Below are 21276 nucleotides of genomic sequence, written 5' to 3'. Positions count from 1 at the left end.
TCTTTGGCACTTATATATTCATTTGGTTTTCCAACTCCCTGAATATTGGTCATGAGAAAATTATCATTTGACAGATTATAACAGTCTGTGTTCTGATTTTAAAAAGAAAGACCAGAGCAAAGGGGCTGACCGCTGTCTGTACTTGAACATGAAACCATGATTTTGTAAACTTTTTAGACTCACACTGTTTACAAGTCTTATCCCTGCCAGATTTAGCAAATATTGGGAAGGGCTGGGTACAGTGGCTCACGCCTGTAATCCCAGCACTTTTGGAGGCCGAGGTGGGCGGATCAAGAGGTCAGAAGATCGAGACCATCCTGGCTAACACAGTGAAACCCTGTCTCTACTAAAAATACAAAAAATTAGCCATGTATGGTGGCAGGCACCTGTAGTCCCAGCTACTCGGGAGGCTGAGGTAGGAGAATGGCAGTGAACCTGGGAGGCGTAGCTTGCAGTGAGCCGAGATCACGCCACTGCACTCCAGCCTGGGCAATAGAGCGAGACTCCATCTCAAAAAAAAAAAAAAGAGAATATTGGGAAGAACAACTACAGGTAAATACCCTGTTTCTTGTTTAGAAGATATAAGGAAGCTTAGCCAAATAGTTGATGTTAATTTTTCTCTAGGAAGCAAAAACATACCCATAAGAAATGGAAGCCCGATTGAATAATGTGGATTTTAGATATTACAAATATAGATAAATATTAAAAAGTAGATATGACAGCTGTCCTTAATCTCATTTTATAAATGCAGAGATGGGCACAAAAAGGTTAGCCTGCCTGAAGTCACACAGCTAGTAAGGAAGAGAGATGGCACATGGATCTAAGTCTCAAGGCCAAGCTACCTACCATTACTTGGTTCAAGGGAATCCTCCTACCAGCCAAGCCCATGCTAGAGGCTGTCCCCAGATGCTAGCAACCATCTGATTGAATAACCATCTGGCTTATTCAGTTATGCCACTATTGATCCCATTCGTTGTTAAGAGAGTGGTGCCAAGCCACCATTATCAATTCTATAATGTAATTCAATAACACTCTTCCTGTTAGCCTCAAAACTAACAGAACAGAGCACACCAATATTCTCCTAAATCCTTGAGAAAGTTACAAATATCAATTGGTCCCTAGCCTACACCAAGACAAGTAATTAGAATGGCAGCATTTAGGCAAAGCTGGGTTAAATCAGTACAACTGGACACACTAAGTAGACTTCTCTTTTCTGTAGAAGCATTTTAATCACATCTCTCAGACCTCACTAGGTCTTGTATTCATGGCAATGGAAACCTGAATATTCATGGGATGGGAAAGAGCCTGCCTGTTTCTGCAGTGTCTGATAGAATTAATTTCTTCGTGTCAAAAGTGGGCAAATAGAACTCTCTTATGGGTCGCAGTATTTAGAAGGCACATAGTGGGGTAGAAAAAATATCAACTTCCATAACTCCAACTATGCAGGGCCAGAGTCAAGAGTTTGCCATATTGCACAAATAGATATATCCACTCCTGAGATGCTGAAGCCATCGTACATTCAAGTCATTTAAGTTACTGCCCTTGATCAGCTTTTGTTAAAATTTGTTAAAATTTCTGATCAGTCAGCTTCTTTTTAGCCCTTTTCTTGCCAGATTTTCATCCAGGCTAGTAATTTGTAAAAATTTCTCTCTGTGGGTCTTAGATTTGGTTTTAGGGGGCTTTGGGGGAATATCTCTGCCCCATAATAGCCCTCGAGCAATGTGAAGCAGCGATGTGTCCTGTAAATCTTTTATTCCTGGGTAGACAGCCCCAGTCCCATCAGCTGAGAGTCTGGAAACCCCTCTTCGCCCTGTGGAGCGCAGGACCTGAAACAGATGTTGTCAAAGATTTGATCCCCAGTTGACTTTCTCACTTTCTTATCCTGTGAGCCTCTGAAGAGCTACAAAAATTGCTCTAAAAGAGACAGTACAAACCAGACTAAATTAGCAGCCCATTAGAAGCTATCGTCTACCCAATTTCTCTTCACATAGTAGGAAAAAGAGAGAGAGAAAGGTGGGACTATTTTATCCACTAATATTCTGCTATGTTAATAATTTTCCTGCAGAAATGTTGTTTGCTGTGTCATAGAACTTTTAAAAATTTTTCATATCAACTAGAATGATATTGGTTCTTTCTCTGATATTTGTTCTAAGCTTTACAAGTAAAATAGATCTTTATAACATAGTGTACCTTCATGATTAAATTTTGTTTTTGTTTTGTTTTGTTTTGTTTTTTTGAGACAGAGCCTTGCTCTGTCGCCCAGGCTGGAGTGCAGTGGCACAATCTTGGGTCACTGCAAGCTCCACATCCCAGGTTCACGCCATTCTCCTGCCTCAGCCTCCTGAGTAGCTGGGACTACAGGCACCTGCCACCATGCCCAGCTAATTTTTTGTATTTTTAGTAGAGATGGGGTTTCACCATGTTAGCCAAGATGGTCTCACTCTCCTGACCTCATGATCCACCCGCCTCAGCCTCCCAAAGTGCTGGGATTACAGGCGTGAGCCACCGTGCCCGGCCCTGATTAAAGATCTTTGACATTTCTTTATAACTTAAGAAAAAAACATTTAAATTTCAGGACAATTATTGAATCTAAGAGCTAAGGACTAAACACTACATTGAAAGCTAGGTATGGCTGAGTGCAGTGGCTCACACCTGTAATCCCAGCCCTTTGAGAGGCTGAGGTGGGAGGATCACTTGAGGCCAGGAGTTGAAGACAAGCCTGGGCAACATAGGGAGACCTTGTCTCTACAAAATATTTTTTTAAAAATTAGCCTAAAAGTTCAAGGTTACAGTGAGCTATGATTGCACCACTGCATTCCAGCCTAGGTGACAGAGTGAGACCCTGTCTCTAAAAATAAAAATAAAAAAGAAAGCTCATTTTTAAATACTGTGAATGATTAGTTTGAAGTGGCATCCCCAGCTTCTTCATATGATCCAATTAATATTTTAAATAATGGAAGAAGTTAGGTGAAATTTTTAAAAACAACTCTGTCATGGGGATGAATTTTACCAGGAGATAAAGCAGCTGAGTTCTATCTTGGCTCTGTCTGTAGTTTACCATGTAGCCTTGGGTAAGTCACTTACCTCTCTGCCTGTTTTCTTATCTACCAAATGAGGGTGTCACCCTCAATATACTGTGGTTTCTTCAAACTCTTACACTATGAGCAATGGTTCTGGACCTTTTCCCCAGGGAGACACATACATGTGGGGTCATGTTCAACTCTCAGAAGCTGAATTGTTTGTGTTGTTGTTGTTACTGCTGCTGCTTTAGTTTTAAGGCAGCAATATAGATCAAATAGGATATAGGTTACGCATAATTTCCAGTTTTAATCCCACTCCGTTTTTTCCCAATTGTTGCGGGAAGTCAGGGAACCCAAACAGAGGGACCTGCTGAAGCCGTGACAGAAGAACACAAATTGTGGAGATTTCATGGACATTTATCACTTCCCCAATTGATACTCATATAATTTCCTATGCCTGTCTTTACTTTAATCTTTTAATCCCGTCATCTTTGTAAGCTGAGGATATATTTCACCTCTGGGTGCTGTGATGATTGCGTTAACTGCACAAATTGTTCAATAAAGCATGTGTGGTTGAACAATATGAAATCTGGGCACCTTAAGAACAGGATAGCAGCGATTTTCAGGGAACAAGGGAGATAACCTTAAAGTCTGGCTGCCTGGGAGCCAGGCAGAACAGAGCCATATTTCTCTTATTACTGAAAATGGGTAAGAGAAATATCGCTGAATTCTTTCCCCAATAAGGAATATTAATAATTAACAGCCCTAGGAAAAGAATGCATTCCTGGGGAGGCCTCTAAAATGGCTCCTCTGGGGGTGTCTGCCTTATGCAGTTGCAGATCAGGGATGAAACACGCCCTGGCCTCCTGCAACACCCTCAGACTTGCTAGGATTAGGAAATTCCAGCCTGGCAAATTCTGTCAGACCAGTTCAAGGCTCTTGAATCCTGTTAAGATGTTTATCAATGACAATGCATGCACAGCGGGACATGGAAGTTCATTAGTGATTCTAGTTTCGCCCTGACCTTCTGCCTTGTGATCTTTTGTTGCCCTTGAAGCATGTGATCTCTGTGACCCACACGCTATGCGTACACTCCCTCCCCTTTGAAAATTGCTAATAAAAACTTGCTGGTTTTGTGGCTCAGGGGGCATCACAGAACCTGCCGACATATGATGTCTCTCCCGGACACCCAGCTTTAAAATTCCTCTGTTTTGTACTCTTTCCCTTTATTTCTCAGACCAGCTGACACTTAGGGAAAATAGAAAAGAACCTACATTGAATTATCGGGGGTGGGTTCCCCCAGTATCCAGTGATCACTGCTATTACATCAAGAACCACTGCTCTGAAGAACTTCACAATTGTGGGCCGTGTGCCACCTGGAAGATTTTTTTAATGTAAAATGCATCAATTAAAAAAAATTAATTATATTTATAAGACCAGGGGCTAATTATTCATTCAGATGATTGCATTCTGTCTCCTAATTCTGCTTACTTAGTTCTACCAAAATGAAAAGTCACTCCCCTGTATCCCCCCTCCAAAGCAATCTCCAGAAGTCAAAGCCCTCTTGCTTTCTGGATGTCCTGACCACTTTAAAAGGCTGGATCCCCTGTTCCTCATGTGACTGCCTTTGTTTAAAGGCCCAGAAAGGTCTGCAGTGATAAGGTTTGCCCCGGGACTGGCTACATAGAGGCTTCTTGGAATTGAATAAGGAGCTGTTTGGTTTCCTAAAAAGAAAGAGGAGACTGCTCAAATAACAAAGTCTAATTTGTCACCTCAGAGTCCCCTTTAATGGCAGTGAGATCCATATAGGTGCCAACCCAGACAGACACCCACATGTGTCTGTCTAATGAGCCAATATCATTCCCTTAAAACAGCTCTGCTCATCGGTGCTGATAAAAAGCACAGCCCTTCTTCCTCTGCCTTCCTGGAGCAAGGCTATTAAATCTATTAGCAGCACTTCCGCCACCCAGATGCTTCCACCTTCTTCTGAAAAGCAGCCTTGTCCCAGACAGATCACACTGAAATGGCGCCTGCTCGCATCCGTATGAATCTCAAGTTCTGAGATGACAGGCTGTCCAGCTGGCCTGTAGACCGCAGTCATTAGCAGGTGGCAAAGATGTCACAAAACCAGAGTCGCATAAAAACACTAGAGCTGTACAGGAGTTAGCACGACCCATCTGGCCATGTTCTTGGTAATGGGACTCAATAGAAAACTGTTAGATAAGCAAGCTTGGACCCCAGATCAGGGGCTACTCCATACAGGAGGAAAGAGCTTCAGAAGGGGAATTTAACAAGTTGACAAGGTTTTAAATCAAAGTGTAACCCAGGTATCTGTCAGCTGGGGCTTTCCTGTCCCTTGAGATCTAAATAAGCTTTGCTTCAAATGCCGTAGTCCGTGGCAGTCTGGATTCTATGACTGCTTGGCAGCTTAGGGTCTCCACCTTGTCTCATGCTTCTGTGCCTGATCCTTAGCCCTGCACCTTGTCAGGTTGCCTATAAAGATGGCATGCTCATGTGTGAGCAAGGTGGACCTTACAAAAAGTTGGTGTCAGTGTGGAGAATCACATTTCATATTGTACATTTCATTCCACCTAGTGGTATAGTGAGCAGTCCATGTTAGACTTTCCTGTGCTCTTAAGCCTGGCTACTCAAGGTGTGGCCAGAGGGCCAGCAACACCTGGATCACCTGGGCGCTTGTTAGAAATGCAGAATCTTGAGTTCTCCCCAGCCTTTCTAAGTCAGAATCCATAATTACCAAGACACCAGGTGATTCAGCCCAATAAAGTGTGAGGAGCACACAACTAAAGTCCTTTTCAGCTGGGCGTGGTGGTGCACGCCTATAATCCCAACCCTTTGGGAGGCCAAAGCTGGGGGATGGCTTGAGCCCAGGAGTTCAAAACCAGCCTGGACAACAAAGTGAGACCACCGCCCCCCCACCCCCCCCGCAACCCCGCCCACCGATCTCTACAAAAAATTTAAAAATTATCCAGGTGTGGTGGCGCATGCTACTCAGGAGGCTGAGGTGGGAGGATCGCTTAAGCCCAGGAGTTCAAGGCTGCGGGGAGCTAAGGCGGCACCACTGCACATTGCACTCTAGCCTAGGTAAAAGACCCTGTCTTTAAAAAGATAAATAAATGCAAAATATAACATTTCTTCCATGATAAATTAGGTCTTTGTTTTCCTGGCTGTCCCCTTCTGGGTAGAAGATTCCTTAGGGGAGGACCTGAAATCTGTGGTCGTCATTTCTGTATCTTCAGTGCCCAGCAGAGAGAGAGACTCAGAAATTTTGTTTTTCCTCCTGTCTTTGCCTTGGGAATCCCTACAAATTAACAGCAGTGGTCAAACGAATCCTGCCCCTAACTCAGCCCCTTCCTTTGTCCTTAGTTAGGGGCCTAGGCTACCTTTCTGAGCCACGTTAGACCCACCTGCCTCACCCTGCTACTCATCTTTAGATGGGCCCCTCCTCCCCAGCCCTTGTCTGTTCTCTTGCTACCCAAGGGTTCCAGCTTTGCCACCAGCTACTCATGTGTGACTTTTTGAAAATCACCCTACCTTCTGGGTCTCATCTGTAAAATGAGTGGATTTGACTCATTAGCTAGAGCTCTTAACGGCAGCATTTGCAACTCACAGGTGTGTTTTAATCACTGGCAAGGTACTTTGCAAGTGACTTTTTATATGATCATTAAGGTTTGCCAATGGGCTCTTTTAAATGAATAGAGCAGATTCAAGGTTATCCCTTTGACTGTCATTCTCAGTTGCATTCTGGTGTGCCTTCTGAAACAGGAGAAAAACGGGTGGTGGTACAGGTAGCTCCAGGGATCACACACAAGCTTGGGGCATACACACCGTTGGGAATGTGTTATGTTTCACATTCAGAAAAGTTGCCTGGTTATCTCTCATGTCTCCTGGTTATCTCTCGTGTCTCAACAGCACAAACACTGATCTATAAACTTTTCAGCTCCGTCATCTTTTGGGCTATAAGGCCTGGTGTGAAAGAGGTGGTTTTTATTTTATCTGGAGAAAAGACTGCTCTTGGAAAATGCAAATTTCCAAATATCTCCTGTGATGTAGTAGCGCCTCTTAAAATTTAAATCTCACACAGAGACACTTGAGCAGGTGATACTCTTTACATTTTTTTCCTTTTCCTCTTTGACTTTGCTTCCAGAAAGCGAGAGGAAGAAAACAAACGAAAAGAGGCAGAACAGCAAAAAGGAAAGCAAAGCCCAGATTCCTGCAGACCCCAGGCCCTTCCCTGTCTGCCCAGCACCCGGGATGCACCCAGCAGGCAGAGCCGGGCCCCCAGCAAGCAGCCTCCTGCTGGCAACGTGGCCCAAGGCCCTGAGCCAAGAGACAGCAGAGGATCTCCAGGAGGGTCTCTAGGCAGAGCCCTCCAGAAGGAGCAGTATGCTTCCTCGGATTTGCAGGGAACAAACTCCAGAAGGCCAAATGGTAGGTGTATTGCCTTTGTCATCTCCTGCTGGTCCACGGACTGTGGGCTTTTTTCTTTGGTGTATTTAGACCAATTACACTTAAGATAATTGTTATATTAGCACTTAGGACCACCACTTTATGATTTGTATTCTACTTGTTTCCTCTGGTTCTCAGTTCTCTTTTTTTCCCTTCCTGTAGGTTACTTCAGCATTTTTAAGCATTCCATCTTGATTGATTTATGGTTTTTTGTTTTGTTTTCTTTTTTAGAGTGAAGCGTGAAAACCTCACTTCCATTTATCTTGTCCACTTTTAAGTATCATTGCTTAGGTATCAGATGGTGTCATAAATTTTGTTTCAATCATGAGATACAATTTATAAACCTCACAAAGGAAATAACATTTTATGCACCCGTATTTCTGCTCTTCTGTTGTTTCTTCTTCCTTCCTGATGCTCTAAGATTCTTGTATCCTTTCCTTTCTGTATGAAGAGCTTTCTTTGGCCAATCTTTAAGGGTATGTCTGCTAGCAACGAATTCTTTCAGTTTTCCTTTGTCTGAGAATGTTTTTATTTGATTCCTGAAGAATTATTAAGACAGATGTAGAATTCGTGGTTGGCAGTTCTTTTCTTTTAGCACTTGAAAAATATTGTGCTATTTCCTTTTGACTTCCATGGTTTCAGATGAGAAATCCACTGTCCTTCAAATTGGTGTTTCTCAGTAACAGTCCTAGGTAATATGTCATTTCTCTCTGGCTGCTTTCAAGATTTTAAAATTTATCATTAGCTTTCAGAAGTTTAATATGATGTGTCTTGGCATGGGTTTTTGCAGTTTATCCTATTTAGAGTTTACCTGTATGTCAAGGGTCCCCATGATCCCCATCCCCAAGACTACCACCAGGTTTGGTGATGTTGGAGGATTTACTAGGGGGACTCAGCATATAGTTGTACTCCCAGTTAGGATTTATTATAACAAAGGGACACAAAGCAAAATGAGCAAAGAGAAAAGGTGTATGGAGCAATGTCCAGAGGAAATTAGGCACGAGCTTCCAGTGGCTCTCTCCCAGTGGAGTCACACGCAACACGTTTAATTCCTTCTGCAATAAATTTAACAACCAGTCAGACAAACTTTTGTTGACAAAGAAAGCTCACATGAACCTAGGACTCCAGGATTTTTATCTGGAGTCAGTCACATAGATACCCTCTGCCTAGCATATGCCAAAATTCCAGACTCCCAGAAGGAACAGTGTGCAGCACGAACCCTATTGTTTGCATGAAGAAATTTAAACACATTGAGCTACTCTTAGAAGTTAGAAAATGGTAGGAGCTTTCTCAAAATCTAAGTGCAAATGCAACACAGTGAAAAAGGCAAATTATGTCTTCGTATTATTATGAAAATAGCCCTGACCTTATGGACTGTCTCAGAAGGGGGCTCTGGAACTTCGTGATTACTGAATTCAGGGCTTGGACAGTTCAACCTGTTTCTTTGAACCTTAACTTCCTTAGCTATGAAGTGAGGGTATACTTTCTACACCACAAGGTAGCTATGGATAGAAATAATTCATGTAGAGTACTTGTTACAGCCCATAACTCATCTTAGGTTTTCAGTAACTATTATTATTGAGCCACACGTTAATCCAGCCAAGAACAACTACAGAAAAGTATACATAAAATGATTACAGGCTGGGTGCAGTGACTCACACCTGTAATCCCAACACTTTGGGAGGCCGGGGCATGCAGATTACTTGAGGCCAGAAGTTCAAGACCAGCCTGGCCAACTTGGCGAAACTCCATCTCTACTAAAAATATAAAAATTAGCCAGGCATGGTGGTACATGCAACTCAGGAGGCTGAAGCACAAGAGCTGCTTGAACCTGAGAGGCATTAGTTGCATTGGGCTGAGATTGTGTCTCTGCACTCCAGCCTGGGCAACAGTGAGACTCTGTCTCAAAATATATATATGTGTAAAATGACTATAAACATTTCTGGAATATAATTCCATAATCAACTTTACAGTGTAATCCTTAAGGATTGTATACTCATGATGCTTTGCTACATATTCATTCATTTATTCATCCAACCAGCTTTAATTAAGCTCCCATAATGTGACAGCCATGTTGAACTTCCTTGAGTTCTTTCTTAGCTTGGGGCCTTTGCAGATGCCACTCCCTCTACCTTATTTTTGAGATATCAGGGATAATGTTGCTTCTTCTGTTCAACCCTTATCTCCCCACTAAAGGAGGCTATAGTTTCCTGCTATATGCTCCCATACTTCTCCTATACTTCCCTCTTATAAAGATCATCACTTTTTACTGTTATTACTGGTTTACTTGTCATTTTTTCCACTAAACTGCAAGATCTGTGAGAGCAGGGTTGCTTCCATTGTCTACTGCTGTAAACAAACCACACAAAGACGAAGTGACTTTGAACAATAACGATTTAATTTTTATGATTCTATTTTGGTTGGAAAGTTTCTTTACAGGCTTCATCTGGTCTCACTCATGTGTCTACATTCAGGTGGAGAGCAGTGGAATTCCATGTCTAAGATATACTGACTTGAATGTCTAGCAATTGATGCAAGCTATCAGATGGGATTCTTTGACTCTGTTTTACATGGTTTTCATCCTCCAGTAGACTAGACTGGCTTCCTTACATCGTGGTCTCAGGACAGCATTCTCAGAAAGCAAAGATAAAAGCCACAAGACCTCTTGAGAAATAGACTCTAGAATTTGCACACATTGTATTGATCAAAGCAAATTACGAGACCATCCCAGACCAAATGATGTGGAGAAATAGATTCCACCTTTGTGCATACGAAGATGGGAGGAATTTTTGGCTATTAAACAACCTGTCATAGTTTCTATTTGGTCACAGATTATTCACATTCCTCCTGCATGCAAGATATTCTTACCCCTTGATATGGATTGGCTCTGTGTCCCCATCCAAATCTTGTGTTGAATTGCAATTCCCAATGTTCGGGGAGGGACTTGGTGGGAGGTGATTGGATCATGGGGGCGGATTTCCCCCATGCTGTTCTCATGATAGTGAGTTCTCACAAGATCTGATGGTTTAAATGTGTGTGGCACTTACCCCCTCGCTCACGCTCTCTCCTGCTACCATGTGAAGAAGGTGCTTGCTTCCCCTTTGCCTTCCACCATGATTGTAGGTTTCCTGAGGCCTGCCAGTCATGCTTCCTGTTAAGCCTGTGGAACTGTGAGTCGATTAAACCTCTTTTCTTTATAAATTACCCAGTCTCAGGTAGTTCTTTATAGCAGTATAGGAATAGACTGATACATTCCTATCTCAGTACCCCAAAATCTCAACCTGATTATCTCATCACACTTGAAGTCTAGGATTTTAAGACATGAATCAGATGTGGTTCAGGTTCACCAGCTGGGACTCTTTCTGATTCAGAGATCAATCAGCCAAAAAGATACATTATCAACACCACTCCCCCACACCCAACAAACAGTGGTGAGATAGGAACAGAATAACCACAGTAGACAAAAGGGTAGAATAGGAGGCGCATAGCAGCCATTAGTCCATAGCAATTCTGAAAGCCAGCTGGTCACATTTTACCAGGGCCCCTACTCTGAGGTAAAATTCCTTGATTAGGGTCTCATTTTACTCCTGGTGTCTTCCTATTCCATTGTTCTCCATGGCTCTTGGCTCTGCTACCTGAATTCTTGACTCTGCTCTCTGAGAAGTCCTTCCTTTTCCGAAGAAATGCCCCTGTTTGCAGCTGAGTAGCTTTCTCAGCCTGTCTCCTGACTATAGGATACTGGGGCCACAGAGGCTTCTTTTTGATTTGAACTATGTCACCAGTTCAAGCTTGTGGTACTCTCAATAATACGATTATCTCAAAAACTTCATGGGTTTCCTGTGAATCTGATTGGATTCATTTCATATTTCAAAAGCCACATCCATAATTTTTCAAACAAGCTTTTCTCTCATTTGAGTGGCTCAGATTTCTGTGGGAAAATGGCCTTGAGATTCTTAGAAATTCTTTTGTCGAGCTGAGAAGGCCTATTATGTACCACCTTAAATATTTTTGAAACTTAATAAAGGGTGTACAGCCATACTTTTTTTGTTTTGTTTTGTTTTTTGAGACAGGGTCTCACCCTGTCACCCAGGCTGGAGTGCAGTGGTGCAATCACAGCTCACTGCAACTTCTGCCTCCCAGGCTCAAGTGATCCCCCCACCTCAGCCTCCCGGGTAGCTGGGACCATAGGTGTGTGCTACCATGCCTGGCTAATTTTTTGCATTTCTTTTTCGTAGAGACGAGATTTCATCATATTGCCGAGGCTGGTCTCAAACTCCTGGGCTCAAGCAATCTACCTGTCTTGGCCTCCCAAAGTGCTGGGATTTTATAAGTGTTAGTCACTGTGTCCGGCCTGATTTGATCTTTATGCTGAGGCCTATGAGACTTTTGCTGGCTGGAAAGAATAAAAATGTTAAAATAGTTTTATTTTCTAACCCAGCACATCCTGCGATCTTTACATTATCTCTAAATTTTGCTTGCAAACAGAGCAGTTTTTTCTTCATTTTATTTGCTTTCTCCCCATACCTTGTCATATGTAGGTTAAAAAGCAGTTGACATTTTGTTCTACATTCCATCTGGAAACCTCCTGAACTGTATCTACAGCTTCATTAGGTATATTTTCTATCTTTTACGTTACTGCAGGTGACAATTTTGCCAGTTAATTCTGCCACTGAATAACAAGGTTCACTTCTCTCTAGATTCCCATAGCAATTTCTTCTCTGCTCTTCCAGCCTTCACCAGCAGTGTCTTCATTGCCTTCCCAGCTTCTGCTCACCAACCAGTCCAAAGTCAATACCATGGATTTTATATTTTAAGACAGCACCTCTCTTTTATAGATATAAATATCTGTGTTGGTTATCTCCTGTAGCATAATAAACCACTCCCAAAACTAAGTGGCTTAAAACAACAGAAGTTTATTATTTCTCACAGTCCCGTCAGCTACCTGGGCAGTTCCTCTTCTCGATCACCTGGGCTCACTCATGAGGTATATCTTCTTATATCCCTTTCTTTGTTTTTTCTTTTTTGAGACAGAGTTTTGCTCTTGTTGCCCAGGCTGGAGTGCAATGGCGCGATCTTGGCTCACCGCAACCTCCGCCTCCTGGGTTCAAGCGATTCTCCTGCCTCTGCCTCCTGAGTCACTGGGATGAAGGCATGCACCACCACGCCCAACTAGTTTTTTTGTATTTTTAGTAGAGATGGGGTTTCTCCTTGTTGGTCAGGCTGGTCTCGAACTCCCGACCTCAGGGGATCTGCCTGCCACGGCCTCCCAAAATGCTGGGATTATAGGCGTGAGCCACCGTGCCCAGCCCATCCCTTTCTTTCTTACATGAAGAGTAGCATAGTTTAGATAGCTCTTTGGCACTTAAGAATATTTTATTTTACATTATTGAGACATAGTCTCACTCTGTTGCTCAGGCTGGAGTGCAGTGGCACAAACAGCTCACTGCACCCTCAACCTCCCAGGCTCAAGCGACCTTTCACCTCAGCCTTCTGAGTAGCTGGGACTACAGGCATGCACTACCATGTCTGGATAATTGTTTTTTTATTTTTAGAAGTGGGGTCTCACTGTGTTACCAGGCTTGTCTCAGACTTGGCTCAAGCAATCCTCTTGCCTCAGCCTCCCAAGGTGCTGGGCCACTGCACCCAGCCAGAACAGTTATTTTAAAGTCTGTTTCTGAAAACACATTATCTGGATAATCTATGTGCCTGTTTTAGTAAGATTTTTTTTTTTTTCTTTGAGACAGAGTCTCGCTGTCACCCAGGCTGGAGTGCAGTGGCGCAATCTCAGCTCACTGCAACCTATGCCTCCTGGGTTCAAGCGATTCTCCTGCCTCAGCCTCCCAAGTAGCTAGGCACACACCACCATGCCCAGCTAATGTTTGTATTTTTAGTAGAGACAAGGTTTCACCATGTTGGCCAGGCTGGTCTCAAACTCCTGACCTCATGATTCCCATCTCGGCCTCCCAAAGTGCTAGGATTACAGGTGTGAACCACTGTGCCTGGCATATTTTTCATTTTAGATGTTAGTCATTTTCAGAGGACCCCTTTGTGCAGCCTGAGTTGAGAGCATGTCACACTAAAGCAATATTGTGTTTGCTTCTGTGAGGCATCGTGGGATATCTCCATCCTGAGAACAGTTTTTATGTTACTATCTCCTATGGATTGAGAATAAATGAATACCAAGCCCATGTGAGGAAGAAGACTTTGGTTTTAAATTCTTATGGGAGACTCCTTACCCTATCCAGAACCTGAGCTGAAACAAACTTCCTTGTCATCTCCAAGTGCTGGAGAGCAGATTTAAAAATCTGGATTATTTCCAAAAGGTATATATCCCTTCAAGAGTGCTGGCTTCAGGTAGAGTCTTGTTCCAGTTAACTTTCTTCCTGCAAGGCCTCATTTTCTGTTCTTATGTAGATGTTAAAATACAGCCAGATATTTAATAAGACCATCTGTTGCCCACTCCACCACCATTACCTGCCTAGACAGTCACTGGATCAGCTCACACACTTAATTGCTTTGATTTTCAATTTTCTCTTTGTTTTTGGCCTCCAGAGTTCCTTTATTTTCTTAAAGGCATGACAGTGCTTTCCAAAGGATATCCATTATTTTTGTTAAGGTGAGAAGGGCTTCAGGTTATCTAACCTACCATATTGCTGGAAATAGAAGTTAAACAGTTTTTTCCTAGTCGTATTTGCCACTATTATGGTAATGATATAGTCTAAGTCTGAATATCTTATGTGAACATATTAGCAAAATTATCCTACTATGCAAGTTTTGGACGATATTTTTTCTTTGTTTCCCCAAGAAACAGCCAGAGAACATTCTAAAGGCCAATCTGCCTGTGTCCACTTCAGACCCAATGAAGGCAGTGATGGAAACAGGCATCCAGGAGTTCCCTCTGTTGAGAAGTCCAGAGGTGAGACAGCTGGTGATCAGCGGTGTGCAAAGGGGAAAGGCTTCGTGAAGCAGCCCTCCTGTATCAGGGTGGCTGGGCCTGATGAGAAAGGAGAGGACTCCAGGCGGGCAGCTGCAAGCCTTCCACCACACGATAGCCACTGGAAGCCCAGCAGGCGGCATGACACAGAACCCAAGGCCAAATGTGCCCCCCAGAAAAGGCGCACTCAAGAGCTCAAAGGAGGAAGGTGCTCCCCAGCTGGTTCTAGCCGGCCTGGCAGTGCCCGGGGGGAGGCAGTCCATGCTGGGCAGAATCCTCCCCACCATCGTACACCAAGAAACAAAGTGACACAAACCAAGCTCGCAGGAGGGCTCTATTCAGATTTGCCACAGAGCACAGAGGAGTTGAGGTCAGGAGCCAGGAGGCTGGGGACATCCACCCTGTCCGAGGACTTTCAGGTATCTAAGGAGACTGATCCAGTACCTGGTCTCTCTGGGCAAAGTGTGAATATTGACCTTCTCCCTGTAGAGCTCCGACTGCAGATAATTCAGAGAGAACGAAGGAGGAAAGAGCTGTTTCGCAAAAAGAACAAGGCAGCGGCAGTCATCCAGCGTGCCTGGCGAAGGTAGGAAAATGGGGTGCTGCCACATCTGTGGTTCTTTGGTTGTTACTGGTATTCTCAACATGACATCTGTGCTCTTTGATGTTTTCCCAATGAGTTCCATTTGGTGGCATGATAAGGCCAATTTTATGGAGCCTACCCATGAAATTCACACAAGATCCTAGTAATTTACATTGTGTAAACCATTTGGAAGATGTTTTTGCCTAGAAAGATGGGAAAGTGCTCCCAGCACAGCATGGGGTAAAGGAAAAAGTCCTGGGTTTGTAACCATGAAATGTCAGATTCAGGTAAGCTCAAACAGGTTATGTGACTTTGGGCAAATCTCGTGGCCCCCCCGACCCTCTGCTTCTTCATCTGTAAAACAGGATTTAATAATTGTTGCACATGTCCTATTAATACGACAGGTTACTAGAATGAGATAATGCACACTTCATTAATTCTAAATTACCACACATAGGAGATACTTTATTTTTATTCTTATGTCTTTACTACCCAGAAACTAGTCATACTCAAAAAACCTAAACCAGGGTCTGGATATAATAGATTGAGTGACTAAACTGTATTATGTAAACCTCTCTGAGCATCTACCAAGCTCAGAATACGTAGTAGGCACTGGGAGTGGGGGTGAAGGCTGTCCTAAAAGCCTGAAACAGTGTCCCAATACACTAGAGACAAATGCTGCTGGGGGGTGATTATGGGAGGACTTGAGTGGTCTTCTTGCTACAAATGTTCACGTCTCATAATCTCTTTCATGCTGAAAGCCTCACTAGAGCCTAAATCTAAATTAGGCCTTACAGTGATGAGTGTCCAGAGAGGAGCTGGACCCATCACCAATAGGTGGGAGCTGGCCAGGCACAGTGGCTTAGACCTGTAACTCCAGCACTTTGGGAGGCCGAGGTGGGAGGATCACTTGAACCCAGGGTTATGAGACGAGATCACCCCGGGAAACATGGCCAAACCCTGTCTCTACAAAAAAATACAAAAATTACCCAGGCATGGTGGCATACACCTGTAGTCCTAGCTATTTGTGAGGCTGAGGCAGGAGGATCGCTTGACCCCAGGAAGTCAAGGCCAGTGAGCCATCACCATGCCACAGAACTCCAGCCTGGGCGACAGAGTGAGACCCTGTCTCAAGAAAAGAGATAGGTGGAAGTTATTTTGCCACCATCACTGGAGAGAGGAAGACGGATGGGGAGACAAGGCAAGGAAATAATGCGGGCACAGGTGTGCCAGATATCAAGGTTCCTGTCAGGAGAAAAAGGAAGACGTTCTCTCCTTAACATTGGCAGGGAGAAAACAAGATGGATTCCTGGGAGGTCCAGGGAGAGGCTTCCATTCGCATCATACCAGAGACTGCCTAACCCAGAGCCAGGTGATCTGGTTTGTGCTTGCACAGGCTTTGCAATGTGTTCTCCCTCATGTCTGTTTCAGCTCTTGGCCATTAACAAAGTCCTCCCATGCCTGACCCCATGTGATCTCCCAACCACACCAGGAAGCCACCACGACAGGGAGCAGTATCCCCATTTTTCAGACGAGAGGCAAAATTGACTTGTCCTTTTTGTCCAGATCCAGCACTTGAACCTCTGGCTGACTCGAATCCAAGGGCCTTTCCCTTACATTATTAGTGAAGTTAGTTTTTGCTGTGGTCAAGCTAATGGAGGTGGAGATGGGCCCCATGCACTCTGCCTGAAAATAGGATGGAGAAGACTGCCTGATTAGTTGTCATACACATCAGGGTAACCAGGAGAAGGGTGATATTACTATTACCAATTGTTAACATACTAGTAGTTTTTATTGGACACTTGTGCCAGACACTGTTCAAACTAGTTTTACCTGGATTAATTCATGTAATCATCACCAATAACCCTGCAAGGTAGATATTGTTCTTACCCCCGTTCCACAGATGAGGAAACTGAAGCACAGAGAGGTTCATCAACTCACCAACATTACAGAGCAAGTGCCAGGGCTGGCTTTGAGCCAAGACAGTTGGCCTCTAAAGCCACAGGTGGAAATGGCCATTGCACCCCCTCGTTGGGGCAGTTATGCTGGTACATGCACTGGGTACCATCCAGATGAACTTTTTAAGTATTTTGGTTGAAATCTAGGATCTAAACAAGCCAGCAAGGTTTACCACGCCAGACCTCACAGCTGCTCCCTACCTGAAATGTCTCCTTCTTCAACTGTCTGACTCCTTTGAAGACTCAGAAGCTGACAGGTCCTGTCAGTAAGTGACCAGAGTAGCAAATGAGCCTTCAGTCATTCTCCCAAGAACAGTGGGCTTATGGTCTAACATGCGCACCTGGGTAGACAACTACACAGGCTCCCTCTGGATGTGCCATTGTGCAATTCTGATGCCCAAAGGACTTCTGGGATTGTTGCACATTGCAGAAAGCCAAGTCTGGTGACAGTTAAAACACTTTTATTAGTTCTATTATAACTACTTTTTCTATTGTAAATACAAGAGCCTGAAGTGCTGTCCTGAAAATGTGTCTGATAGCAAACCTAAGCAGTGAGGGCTGGGACAGGGGTCAGGGCTGGACACGTAAGTGCTCAGTGCAGGCTGTGGTTAGAGGGGACAGGTGCAGGATAGAGAAAAGGAGCTGGAAAACAGGCAGGGAAGGAGGGGGCAAAATGAACCTTGGGTCCTGAGAAAATGAAACTTGATCTTAAAATTGTCAGTTTAATAACCAAGTAAGATGACATTTTAAAGAACTGAAACAGGATCCTGGACAAGCTGAACAGGAAAGGTGCTGCTGGGCCCACTGAGGGCTGACACCATTAACAGCTTCAGCCACTACCCAGGCTTCCCCACAAGTTCTGTGCCCACAAGAGCAGAAGGTATAGAAGACAGCATTTCAAACAGGAGAAACTGAATTATAGAGTGGTAGTGCCATACTTTTGTCTAGACTTGGCTTTTTGGAAATGTGGTAGGTATTCTAGTAGAGGGATGCCATGGTGTTACTCTCCAGGAAAGAAGGAAGAGTCATGTAGGCTGACTGAAATCAGCCTTTGGGGAAGGAGGGAGGGGCTGCACCACACACTGCAAGGAGCTTTTAGCAGACTTAGGAAAAAGATTACTTCCCATTTGGTGCAGCCCAAATGGAATCACTGTAAAATCAGACATGAAGCCTGTTGCTCTCTGCAGCTACCTATAGGCTCACTGGGAATAAAGACAGGTTACAGATAATAAACGTTGCTGCAGCTTTCCTTTGGAGGCCTCAAAATAGTTGTGCTCAGTAAGTTTGGGAGTGCATGTAGGATAGAAAGCATCAAATAAACCCTAGATGGCAATACAGCCATCATCCCCCATCCCTCACCCACTCCAAACCCACCTCCAACAGACTTATCTTAGTAAAATGCAGCTCATACCTTTACCACTCTAAAGCCCCCTTTCCTCACCAAATACACAGTGCTTCCAACACATTGTGTTACTGACTTTCTGGCACAAATGCCCGTATCTCTGCTGATGCCAGTTCTGCTGCATAGAATGCCCTTCTCTGTCTGGTAAGCTCCTATTCATCTTTTAAAATCCAGCACAAACATTAGCCTTGTGAAACCTGACCAATCCATCAGTCAGTCCTGCATCTGTTTGCACAACCAGCTCCTTGCTCTTGCATGGTACTCTCATGCCACACGTCCCTCTTTACACAGCAGCCTGTCCCACTAGTCTGTGAGCTCCTTGAAGGCAAGGAATCATGATTGAATCCTAGTTCAGGAGGTGTTTGATGATGGAAAAAGAATTCCACATTCAACATGCTGCCGCCGAAATTAGGAATGGGAGCTTGAATGAACCTACCAGGAATTCAGCAAATACTACTACTATAGTTTCTAGGAACCTTAAGGAAATTTAGTTTTCTCAGTACTGTGATCTTAAAGCCTCTCCTCTCCTCTGACCCCACCAGCTACCAGCTCAGGAAGCACCTGTCCCACCTTCGACATACGAAGCAGCTTGGAGCTGGAGATGTGGACAGATGGAGGCAAGAGTGTACAGCATTACTCCTCCAGATTTGGAGGAAGGAACTAGAACTAAAACTCCCCCAAACTACTGCAGTAAGCAAGACCCCCAAGAGTCCATCCAAGGGCACCTCAGGCACAAAGTCCACTAAGCACTCGGTGCTTAAGCAAATCTATGGTAACTGTCCTTCTGCCTACTTTGTAGTTCACAAGTACCCCCAGAGTGCCACATCAGAATCTGAAATGGGATTTAATTACATTGGGTAAACTTCCATTCAGATAAATTAGGTTGGAGCAAAATTAACTGTATAATTCAAAATGGTCAAAACTGCAATTAATTTTGCACCAACCTAATATTTTTCAAGCACCAAGAGACCAGCACCATTTCGTGCCTGCCTCCTAGTGATACTGGGTCAGAATTGTTTGGTTTCATGAGGCGTTCTAGCATCTCAGCCCAGAGCACCCTCAAGCTTTACTGTTTAAACCTCTCCAGACCCCTGCTTGAGTCTCCCCCTTGCATTACCCATTTGGAGCATTCAAGACTTAGCTAGACCCTGACTTTTCCTATGCTAAGATGTTATAGGGTTGCCCACTATGAGAATGGCTCAACACCCATGCACTACAGTAAGTATTTGTTCAGCAGATTAACTTCTACAAATCGAAACATTTTCAGTTCTGCAAAGAGCCCATCCAAGTAGACCCAGTGGTGTTCAAGAAGCCTTGCTGGCTCAAGAGAAAAAAGATAGCCGGGCGCGGTGGCTCACGCCTGTAATCCCAGCACTTTGGGAGGCGAAGGCGGGCGGATCACGAGGTCAGGAGATCAAGACCACAGTGAAACCCCGTCTCTACTAAAAATACAAAAAAATTAGCCGGGCGTGGTGGCGGGCGCCTGTAGTCCCAGCTACTCAGGAGGCTGAGGCAGGAGAATTGCGTGAACCCGGTAGGCGGAGCTTGCAGTGAGCCGAGATCATACCACTGCACTCCAGCCTGGGCGGCAGAGAGAGACTCTGTCTCAAAAAAAAAAAAAAAAAAAAAAAAGAGAGAGAAAAAAAGATAAGCAAGGGCACTTTTAGAAAGATCTCCTACAGCATGAACTTTAACATTCATTTAGCAAAATCTCAGAACTTTGCCCTGGGCCTACATGGTTCCACACCATACCTAACTTATCTTGACACACACCTGCAAGCTCAAGCCTTTACCACAATAAGGAATTCAGAAGTTGGTCAGGCCAAAGCCATCCCTGGCCAAAGAAAAGTAACAGTTATTGGTTCATTTCAGGTTGTTCTCAAGAAGGGAAAATACAACATCCTACAAGATCTGTAAAAGCCTCTTCCGTGTTGCATCTCAACTCAGGTAAGGCAGTCACTGCAAAGCAGACGGTGGGGGAGAATATGGGGAAGCGTTTTCCTTCATTTCATCCCCAAAGACAGAAGACATTAGCACAGAGATGGCCAGGGTTTTCCAATGGTCATTTGATTTCATGGGATTACTACTGTAGCCAACATCTGTCTCTCTAAGAGGCAAATTATTTTCACAACTAAAAGCTGTTATTAACTCCAATAGAAACAATAAATGGTAGCTATTATTGATCACTTTTATACAATTTTTCACATAAAGGAGAAAATAAATGAAAATACTGTCATTTTCAAAGGAATACCTTGGGAATCCTTTATAATCCTTATGATCCCCCGCTTCCTTCTCCAAGATGGGAAGAACACCATGAAGAGGACACTGAGAGCATGTACAGCCCAGGCTCAGCTGTGCGTGATTTCCCTCATACTAGAGAAGCTCAGGGAACTTTCTTTTCAGCCGCAAGACAAGAGTTTTACTTAGTGCCCCCTCTTTCACGCCAGCATTAAATATGGGTGATAAGTTCATTGCTGTCAGCAGCTAATGCCAGGTCCAGTGTTTCTCATAGGTGGCTATGGCAACACGCTCCCCGCTGCCTCCCCGATCCACACAGTCATCCTGGAGGAACAGAGTGCAGCTGGGAAGGTGAACAATGACTGTCAGCATGAACTTTAACATTCATTTAATTTTTGATGGGGGGCAAAAACCTGGAGGTGGGGGACAGAGTAATTACTGCCAAATCTTTAATAAGAGTTGGACAACTCAGGTAATACAGACAGACTGATCAGGGAGTGGTGGGTGGGGTAGTTAGAAACTTTGAAAGCCATCAAGGCCTACAGTCTGTTTAAAAACAACCAAAAAACACCCTTTCATTATACCTGAGCAAATTGAAGAATCATTTCAAAAACAGAATTGTCAGATATCACTACCAGAGAAGTGGCATTTAGACAATCAAATACTAGCATAAA

General features: G+C 43.9%; 1 protein-coding gene across 3 annotated transcripts in view; it reads left to right on the top strand.

Annotated features, from left to right (window-relative positions):
- Positions 1–21276, top strand: part of INVS (inversin) — a 190414-nt gene that overhangs the window by 165047 nt on the left and 4091 nt on the right. For 2 of the 3 annotated variants that reach the window (XM_025358986.1, XM_025358988.1), the window contains 4 exons: positions 7186–7469; positions 14293–15007; positions 18907–19136; positions 20237–20311. In XM_025358986.1, coding sequence (XP_025214771.1) covers positions 7186–7469; positions 14293–15007; positions 18907–19136; positions 20237–20311 — 1304 coding nt within the window. Of the gene's footprint in view, positions 1–7185; positions 7470–14292; positions 15008–18906; positions 19137–20236; positions 20601–21276 lie in introns of those variants that run through there. The other variant, XM_025358987.1, reaches the window with a different exon arrangement.

This window comes from Theropithecus gelada, chromosome 15 (assembly GCF_003255815.1).
Source record: "Theropithecus gelada isolate Dixy chromosome 15, Tgel_1.0, whole genome shotgun sequence".
In the NCBI taxonomy this organism is placed as follows: domain Eukaryota; kingdom Metazoa; phylum Chordata; class Mammalia; order Primates; family Cercopithecidae; genus Theropithecus; species Theropithecus gelada.
The sequence above is the reverse complement of the archived record's forward strand: the minus strand, read 5'-3'. Positions and strand labels throughout refer to the sequence as shown.